Source organism: Armigeres subalbatus, chromosome 2 (assembly GCF_024139115.2).
Source record: "Armigeres subalbatus isolate Guangzhou_Male chromosome 2, GZ_Asu_2, whole genome shotgun sequence".
NCBI lineage: Eukaryota > Metazoa > Arthropoda > Insecta > Diptera > Culicidae > Armigeres > Armigeres subalbatus.
In genome coordinates this window covers 417,094,651-417,105,143 of record NC_085140.1, presented here as the reverse complement: position 1 = coordinate 417,105,143, position 10,493 = coordinate 417,094,651, and the positions used below count along the sequence as shown (strand labels likewise).

At 38.2% G+C, this 10,493-nt stretch overlaps 1 protein-coding gene across 1 annotated transcript; it reads right to left on the bottom strand.

Moving 5' to 3' along the window:
• Nucleotides 1-3,231: 3,231 nt before the first annotated feature.
• On the bottom strand, nucleotides 3,232-5,028 carry LOC134217702 (leucine-rich repeat-containing protein 40-like). The gene is made up of 2 exons (XM_062696512.1): nucleotides 4,900-5,028; nucleotides 3,232-4,839 (listed from the first exon to the last, which is right to left on the bottom strand). The coding sequence occupies exons 1-2, from the start codon at nucleotides 4,917-4,919 to the stop codon at nucleotides 3,537-3,539; spliced, it is 1,323 nt and encodes a 440-aa protein (XP_062552496.1). The 5' UTR covers nucleotides 4,920-5,028; the 3' UTR covers nucleotides 3,232-3,536.
• Nucleotides 5,029-10,493: the final 5,465 nt, after the last annotated feature.

The following is a 10,493-nucleotide window of genomic DNA, read 5'->3' as shown; positions in this document are numbered from 1 at the left end:
CATGCATTAATGAGAACATTTCTGCGCTATAAATTCACAGTTCAAACACGAACTTATTGTGTTCGTTCTGAGATTTTCTGCAATGTACAGTGGGTCCAAAAAGTATTCGTCTAGCTGCATATTCTTTAGTAAAATGTAAAACTTAGGCGTGATAGAAGTGAAATCAAAAAACTTTCTTTTAAATTTGGTAGAAAACTTATCAACACATGATTATTATTCAAAAACAAATAGAAATTTCAATTACTTTTTCTGGTATGTAGAGAATATCTAAATTTCGTCAATTTCGCTCGCTCAAAAAGTATTCGTCTATTCAGAAAATAAACGAGTAAAACACGAATATAATGGTTTTATTCGCATGTAGTTACACTAGCACACTCTACTGATGTCTAGCAACATTTTTGTCAATATTCAATGACAGATCAAATAATGTTTTTGTTTTGATTGAACTTGGCGCGGGAAATAGAAGCACCATGGATGGGAAAAGTAAAAAGATGAGTCCAAAATAAAAATAAAAACTCATTCTACGCCTGCATAATTAGTGCAAGTTGACTTATGACTTTGCAAGAAATGTGGGTAGACCAAGGGTAGCAAGAATTCAACCATTTAATTGACGATTGATCGCATCAGCGCCACAAAAATCTATCAAAACAAATAACAGAGTGGTCGTCAGCGATGGTAACGATGAGCGATTTATTGTGCGGAAAATAAAAAAAATCCTTAGAAACGAGTTCACCCATATAGGCAAATGAGTTGGAGAGAAGAACTGCTAAGATATGAACCAATACGAACAGAAATACCTGTGAAAAGTATGGGTATAATGGACGAGTATCACGGAAGAAAATTCAAGTGAGCCATCAAATTATCAAAATCAGCTCGATTTCCGCTAAAAATATCGCTGGAAGAAGGATGACTTTCGGAATCAAGTCATGTTATCTGACGAAAGCAAGTACAGCATATTTGGATCAAATGGCCGATGTATGGTATGGCGGAAAAGGAATATGGAGGTACAGCCGCAGAATCTCTTTTGAGCAGTAAAGCATGGTGAGGGGTTACTAAGGTGCTTGAGCGCAACCGGTGTGGGAAAATTTCACATTATTGAAGGAATTATGTATCACAAAATGTTCATCCGCATTTTGAAAGAAAATTTGAACGCCAGTGCTGAGAAATTGGGCTTACAGGGAACATACATCTTACGGGGTGATAATTACCTCAAGCACACAGCCCAAAGTACTAAGCTGTAGCTACTCTATAATACCCCAATCAACTCAAAACGCCTCCTCAGATCCCAGATATAAATCCAATTTAACTCCATTGGAAGGTTCTGGACGACAAACTTTTCGTGAAATTCGTGAAAGTCATATTTCGAACAACAACGAATTGAAATTAGTGTTGAAAGAAAAATGGAAGAATATTCCGTCCCACATTACAGCTAATTTGGTCAGTTCCATGCCACAAGAAGTACCGCCCGTCATAGATACACAGGGGAATCCAACGAAATATTGAATTCCATTCTACAACTCCTGTTTTCGTTTCAAAAGCGCGCTAAACCTGACTAGACGAATACTTTTTGAGCCCGTATTTAATGAATTGTTATGTTTTGTTACCTTTGTTTTTGTTATTGTTTTATTTTTCTGTTTGATTTTTAACAATAAAGATGAATTGATTAATTTACTACACAATGTAATCGATAGTTTTATTTTTTTGAGCTCACTAGAATCTATCTTTGACGTTTTCTAGAAAACATACAGCTAGACGAATACTTTTTGGACTCACTGTATGCTTATTATTGCATTATTGCCAGGTGGAAGCAACACTTCGAGACTTTGTTGAATAGTGGAAATGACGGTGCATCGGTGAGCAGAATAAATATTAGCGACGATGGACAAGCTGTGGAGTCGCCTACACTAGATGAGGTTAAAAAAGCTGTTAAAGAGCTGAAAAACAATAAGGCTGCGGGGAAGGACCAGTTCCCGGCTGAACTTCTCATACATGGCAGTGAGCATATAAAGCTGCATATAGTTCTGCATCATATTATGTTGAAAACATGGGAAGACGAAGAAATGCCTGCTAGCTGGTTTGACGGTCTCATTTGCCCTCTCTTCATGGCACAGACTGGAGTGCGCCAATTACCGAGGAATAACCCTCCTTAATTCGGCGTACAAAATTATGTCCCGTATTCTGTTCAACAGATTGAGACCGCTTGAAGAGTCCTTCGTCGGCGAATACCAAGCAGGTTTTCGTGAGAGCCGATCAACGACGGATCAAATGTTTACCCTGAGACAAATCCTTGATAAATTCCGGGAGTACAACTTGCAGACACATCATCTCTTTATTGATTTCAAGGCGGCGTACAATTCAGTGAAACGGAATAAATTATGGCAAATTATGCTTGAACATGGTTTTCCGGCGAAACTGATACGGCTGATTCGTATAACGTTGGACGGATCGAAATCAAGTGTAAGGGTTGCGGATGAAATATCGACGTCATTTGTTACCTTAGATGGATTAAAGCAGGGTTATGCACTCTCGAATCTACTGTTCAATATAGCGCTCGAGGGAGCGATTAGGAGAGCTGGTGTGCAAAGAAGCGGTAACATTATCACAAAATCACATATGCTCCTGGGATTTGCGGACGATATCGATATTATCGGGATTGATCGCCGTGCCGTGGAAGAGGCTTTTGTAGCTTTTAAGAGAGAGACAGCGAGGTTTGGACTCACCATCAATACCAGCAAAACGAAGTACATGGTCGCTGGCAATCAACGTGGGTTCATTGGTGGTGGTGGTAGTGGAATGGTGCTGGATGGTGAAAAGTTTGAAGTGGTAGAAGAATTTGTGTATCTTGGAACATTAGTGACGTGCGATAATGATGGGCTGGTCACGTTGTTCGTATGCCGGAAGAACGTCAAGCGAAGATAATATTTAGTAGAGAACCCGGAAGAGGTCACAGGCTTCGTGGAAGGCCGCGTACACGATGGCTTTTTGCAGTTGAAGAGGACCTGAGGGCGCTCAATGTTCAGGGCGACTGGAAGCGATTGGCCCAGGATCGAGTCCAGTGGAGAAGGATACTCCATTCGGCGTAGGTTCATCGAAGAGCTGTAGCCCATCAAGTATCAAGTAAGTAGCTCTTCTTATGGTTTCAATTTTTAAAAGGGATTGATTTGTAAGATTTTGCATCACAGAATCAGTTTCCTATACTTGCTAATTGGAGTTTCTCATTTTCACTATTGGCGGGTTTACTAAATTTTAGAGGGGAGGATTGCCTATTGCTCAATGCAAAAATAACATAACATTGACGGTTGTTAAAATAATCTAATTAGCGAATAGCTTTCCCTCGTTGGGATGAGGTCGAACCTTAATTAGCAAATGATCACAGTACTTTGCGACACTAGTAGATCTACGGAAGTTAATATACAGTAATTTATTTTGATACAATAAAATAAAAATTAGGCTACGTAGAAGAGATTCGGCATAATTACATGAAAAATTGCATAATAAGTCAACTCCTACGTCACAAAATAAATTAGTTCAGCTATTTAATGTACTACATCATGCTTTGCGGCTATCATCTTCACCATGTTTCGTATTTCTTCCAGCGTACTTTCCATTTCGGCTAACTTTTCACTCATTTCCCCATAATGTTTTTCCGTTCTCCGCAATCTGTCCTGCTGTTCCTCTAACACCTTATAAATTTGTCGATTTTGTTGCCTCGTAACGTGCCACTTATGATCGGTTTTCCACTCAGAAGAATAATCAGTCCCGACGCAGCATACTTTTTTCACGAATCTTCGACACGTTTGTCGTTCTTGTTGGACCACTAATTTGACCCGTGAATGTTTGTCATGTAACCAGTTGCAATTCCAAGGATTCCTGTCACCATATAACTCCAATCCAGCGCCATGGTAGACACCGTTGATGAAGATTTCTATGTATTCTAATTTGTTGTCTTCGACATATAGCTTTCTCAGTTTAGGAGTTTCTATGCCCAGTAGATCCAACTGATGAAGGTTACATGACTCAAGTCGCAATACTTCCAAATTCGGCAAAAACACGCGAGATAAATATCCTAGAAATAGGTTGTTGAATCGGAGATCTAGAACTTTCAGATGGGTAAGACCATTTAAGTAACTCATTTCGATATATTCCAATTTATTGTGACTCAATGTTAGTTCTTCCAGTGATTGCAGTTGTCCCAACAGCGACGGAATGTTTTTCAACTTATTATGACCCACGTCAAGTTTACGTAAGCTCGGAAGATCAATTGGTCCAATTATCAGTTCGTGGATTTGGTTCGAGCTCAAGTCCACTGTTTCCAATTCTTTTAAGCTACCAAACACTGTCAGATTAGCCTTGTCTAATAAATTTTTCGCTAAATTTAACGTCTTCAAATGTACCAACTTATCGATATTTCTCGGTAAATCCGGCAGTTCATTATCCAGGGCGATAAGAGTTTGCAGAGCATATCGAAGATTGCCCGTATGTTCGATTATTATCTGACGAGTGTAGCTTTGACTAATCAGCAAGTTCTGCACCGAGGGTGGAATTTCAGCCACATGCATAATTGAATCATAGATGAGTATCTTTTCAACGTGAGATTTAGAAGAGAAGAAGTTCACCAGCGAGAACGATCCATTCACACCTAAAAGACTAAACTTATCAAAGCTTGGAAGCACCACTGCGGATAAATCGACGGAACTGATGTTCCATTTCTGTCGGGGAAGCACAATCACGCAAAGATCGGTTGCAGTTGATGTATTTCGGAGATCAGTTGTAATGGCATCACAATCCACCTGCGTCGCCTTTGTTACAGATTGCGTTGAGATTGAAAGTACAAATAAACTGCGAATACATAGTGAATGTTAGGTACGAATAAATTTGTTCACAAACGGGTTAAATTACATTACGATTCTTGAGATCATTTTCGATTGAGTCGTGCGAGATTACTAAACTGAAGCTGTGAATAACAACTTGTATTGATGAAGATGAACCGGTGACATAACCGCGCCACTGCCTAGCATTCACAACAGGAACAAAGTGAGGCTCAGTTCAGCAAGAACAGTAGTACATATTATCGCTGTTTACAAACAGCGCTAATCGAGCTCATACACTCAGTTTAGCATCTTTCTTCCGAGTTCCATGCTAGCTGAATTTCCAGTTCACTCCGGGTGACTTCGGTGTGTTAATGGATTGATAGAATATACGAGTCAAAACACTTACCATCGATGGTCACATGTTATACAGCCTGTCGCTAATGGAAAGGTTATTCATATGTTCCTATGAGCAAAGCTAGATTTATACAAGAATATGCATCGCTTTCGTAATTTACATACCTAATTAATACGAATTTTATCATCGTTCTATAATTTACAGATGAATGATATTAGGAATACTTTATACATTATTAACTAAACGAAATATTATAATGTTCTGAATTACTTTCTAAATTATTGATTAATATCATGAAATATTATTATATTATATATTATTATTTTCGCCCCGGTAAGGGAAAAACTTTTCGTAAAGCGAAAATCTCTCCACAGGTCCACTGGGTGTAGTGCAAATGTCCTGTCCGTTGCCTCATGCTAGATGTTAAGTGTTCAGTCTGTGCGACTGTGTCCCATCCCAAGACGACGAGGACCCAAGGAGTGTACATTAACCCTCTTAACGATTAATCAATCCTTACTTAATATTGCAATACGGAGCGGTTGGTATGTACGAGATAACCTCGTTCTGTGGCCTATATGTAGAGTCAAGTTGACCACTGATATCCACTGTAATTTTAAACAACACTGCACACATTTATGATGTATACTTTAAACATAAATAATGACAAGAAAAGTGATTAGATGTCGTCGAATCTATCACTTTCCAAGATTCTTGCACGAACTGGCTGTGTATGTGTAGGCTAGACTAGACTAAATAAGTAAAGTTTATCATTCTTTTATTTAAATACTAGGCAAACGTTCCCGACTTTGCACGAGTTGGTTTTTCTCTCCAACTGTTAATCATCGAGTTGCTAGCAGCATCGCACTGTAGATCGATTTCACTGAGAATTTGATGATTTTTGTCAAAGCACACCACAACATTTTATTTCCCAGTGAACTTTTGCGTCGTAATGCACAGGGTTTTTTTTCCTTGTTGGGTATTTTCATCTCTTTAATCACTTAGATCTAATTGTGGTATTGTGTTTTGCAACTAAATGACAATTTTCGTGATCATTTTCCAAGACTTCCAGAGACGTGAAAATTTATCCGCATTCGGCGCTACAATCTACCACATGGTGGACTATTTTTCAAAAATATCAAAGTAGCTTTTTTTTTCGAAGAATGTTTTTCTTAGGCGACTATCTGGCGCTTATTTTCCGTTGCGATTAAAAATGAGCGGAGGAGTAGTTTTTTTATGCGCGTTACAATATATGCCCCATTTGATATAACTTTGTCAAGTCGACGCATTCCCATGCAACCAAAAGTTTCTTTGAAGGTACGTTTTTTGCTTAATCAGCTCAGTCAAGCTGATTAAGCGAAAATCGTACTTTTAAAGGAAATTTGGTTTCTTGGGTTATTGCTATGCAGAGCAATCGCAGCGCCTTGACTTGCAGCGTTGTCCCAAATCGGTATTATGGTTCTGATGCACTTTACTACCGTATTGGGATTTGTTCTCCAAACTTCAGAGAGTTCTATCAGCCCCCTGTTGAAGACAAGCATTGAAACAAATCAGATCATGAGTAAAAATCGGCTAAATTCATGCCAACGTGATCCTCTACTGCGGCCCAATCGCAGATGCTTGATCGTTGAAATTTGGCGTTCATTGATTCAATGTTTAAAGATCTTCATCGCTCACCAATGGGAGACAACTGAGCGAGGAAAATCACTTGGTAACTTAACAATGAGATGGATCAAAAATGAATGACAGTACTGGGGCAGGAATCACAGGCCTAGGACTTAACTTATCTATACCAATGGGAAAGTGGAATACTGTTTTCCTTGCAGAAATATTTGCCATCTTGGAATGCACAGTCATATGCTTGCAAAGAAAATAGGATTTGTATATTCTTTGATATGATTTGTATATTCTCAGACAGCCAGGCGGCTCTGAATGTATTAAAATCAGGGATCGTAATTTTCACTTATTCTCACGAGCAGAGAATGCTACCTCACGTCGATTTTCGCTGAAAAAAGGGTTTGCGGGAAAAGAAAAAAGGTGTGATGAGAGATAACCATTTCTCCCTCACTACAAGTGCCGCGAAAAGTTGATTTGCTCGTTTTCTCACTCCTTTCTTCCTTTTCGTGCCATCATCAATCAAAATAACATCCTTGCTCCTCGCACACGAAAATTGCCTGATTTCGTCTCATCGAAATGAAAAGTATGAACCCTGATTAAAATCATTCAAATGCCAATCTAAATTAGTTTGGGAATGCATAAAATTGTTGAAACAACTAGCTACGTCGAACCAGGTATATTTGTACTGGGTGACAGGCCATTGTGGCATCGAAGGAAACGAAAAAGCGGATTTACTCGCAAGACAAGGTTCAGGTGTCCAGTTCATAGGACCCGAACCTTTTTGCGGTGTTTCTAAATGCGTTATACAAATGGAGATTAATAAATGGGAGGATGAGACGATACAGTCGATTTGGATCGCTACAAAGGCTTTAAGACAATCTATAAACAGTTCATCACTCCAAACAAGAAAATTCCAAATAAATTGCTAAATCTGGAAAAAGTTCTTTGAAAATAGTTATTGGTCTGCTCACAGGTCATTGTCCGGCCAGATATCATTTGAAAAAGATAAACAGAAGTCAAACTGATATCTGTCGCTTTTGTGACTGTGAGATTGAGACCTTTCAACATCTGCTGTGCGATTGTTCAGCATCCCAGTTAAGCACTATTCCTGCGAAAAAAGAAGTACTTTGAGAAGGGCATATTAAGTCCTACCGATATCTGGATAGCAAACCCCAATATGGTAGTAAAGTTTATTGAACCCGAGCAGGAGCGAAGACCTCGATAACAGAAATTGGTATGATTTAGCCTTGCATAAGAGGTAAAATACCAAAAAGTAATACCAAAAACTTATATGCAGAATACTTGATGCATACCATGCTTAGGTATTTCAATACCAAACGAATAATAATTGGTTATGCATTTGGTATTGAAATTCAATTTAATAACTGAGTTTGTTATGGCTTAAGTATTGTACATATTAGTTTTTGGTATTATTCCTTTGGTATTTTACCTCTTATGCAGGGCTAGTTCATAACAGAGTATGATATCAATAACAGAATTAAGTATTATTGAGCCAATTTCTCATGCTCGGGAAACGGTAATACCAGATTGGGGTACTTCGCATCAGGAGACAATAGAGGTAGGTAACCCCACATGGTAACTCGCTGATCTGAGTAGATGCAATACTAACAAGGGGTATATCCAGGCTATAAACATCCCTGAGTAATTCTCGCTGAAACCGGGCCACTATTTGTACGAGGTTCTTAAAAATGCCTAAATTTATATTCTTTCGAAAGCTTTCGGCGAGTATATTGAGGATCCGAGTTAAATTCTTCAGAAAGATGAACCCCTCGTTAGTTATACACGAAATCATTTTAATGGACCTCTCGATTTTTGTCAATTCTTGACTCACCAAAACTGGCATAGCTTTAACATTTCTCAACCGATCATAGAGATCAGCGTATCGTTGGAAATAGGAAGAGTGTATCCTCAATTTGCAATAATAAAAATAGAAGCATTCATATTGAATTTGGCCGCTATCTTGGATTTATTTTTGGAAACAGTTTTTCTGCTAGGTTCGCAACCACAATATTAAAACATAGATGGAAAGCTTAGCTTACATTGTGCATTGTGTCCGAAAATCTCAGGTGTATGTTTTTTCTATCAAAAGTTATGTACGATTTACCAAATTATATTTTCAAGGGCCATCTGACCAACGAACATTATTTTTCTGGTTAACATGGTACTACGACGTCAGTTCCTTGATTTCATACACTATTCTAAGCCAAATATGTTTCAAAATTGATAAGCATATCTACAACAGTATTTTATTTGAAGGGCTCAAAAGTTTTGAGCATAACGGAGCCGTATTCAAGTTATTGTATTAAATAATTCAAGAATTTTGGTATTGGTAAATCATACATAACTTTTGATAGAAAAAACATACACCTGAGATTTTCAGACACAATACACAATATAAGCTAAGCTTTATATCTATGTTATAATATTCAGAATTGGTGGTTGCGAACCTGGCGGAAAAATAGTTTTCAAAAAAAAAAACCCTGATGACGGCCAAATTCAATATGGCTGCTTATATTTTTATTATTGCAAATTGAGGATACACTCTTCCTCTTTCCAACGATATGCTGATCTCTATGATCGGTTGAGAAATGTTGGAGTTATGACAGTTGTGGTGAGTTAAGATTTGTTAAAATCGAGGGGTCCATTAAAATGATTTCGTGTATAACTAACGAGGGGTTCATCTTTCTGAAGAATTTAACTCGGATCCTTAATATACTCGCCGAAAGCTTTCGAAAGAATATAAATTTAGGCATTTTTAAGAACCTCGTGCAAATAGTGGTTCAGCGAGAATTACTCCCCTATCTAACTCCATTAGCCTAAAAATAGCCACCATGTCCCGGGCACAGTGTGCAGATAGACCGCTGTCAGTTGCATGAGATGTCAACAATCGTCAACAACGCCAATGATTGTAGCTTGATAATTAAAAATATCCACAACAATAAAAAAGCAGGATTTATTTTTTAATTCTGCTCAAGCTTTTCACGGTGGAATAGAAGACAAATTGTTGTTCTCCATGTAAGTAAAATCAAAATTGATCATGTAGATAAGTTTTGAATCAATTAAACTCATTAGTCATATTTAATGAATATTCCCGATTAAAGTTGCGTTTTGTAGAAATCTGAATTTGGATGTTTTATGATATTAAGCTTTTTTAGGTTTGACGTAGGTACGTTGCTCGGCGTTTGTGTTGGTGTTGGCTACGCTAAACATGAGCTCTTAGCATAGGTCTGGGTATACCACAATAGATCAACTTAATGGTCGCAGTGGTTAAAATCCCAAAAAAAAAATTTTGTGTTAGAAACGTTGTTAGAAAAATCTTTTCAGATGTTAGGAAAATTAAGTCCGCTATTAGAATGGAACTCTAATACACTGCATAGGAGGCTTTGATACTTTCTCTCCTCCATCCCAGCAACTTGAAATCAGAGTGAATAAAGCAGAAGAAGTGTTTTGGTGTTATTCTAGGAGAGCAAGCGTAACACAAATGCTCCAGTCGTAGCTTCCCTGGATACCATACCAAGTTTGGCTTGGCGAACTCTGTTGCTCGTTGTTTACGCAGCAACGATCGCTCATAATCGTTGTTTGGTATCCATCTGAGCAAGGCTGTTACCTACTCACTGGCATAGGATGCTATGATTGAATTAGATCAATGCTCGTCCGCTTCACTCACGCTTTAAATGCCTGGTTGAAGAACT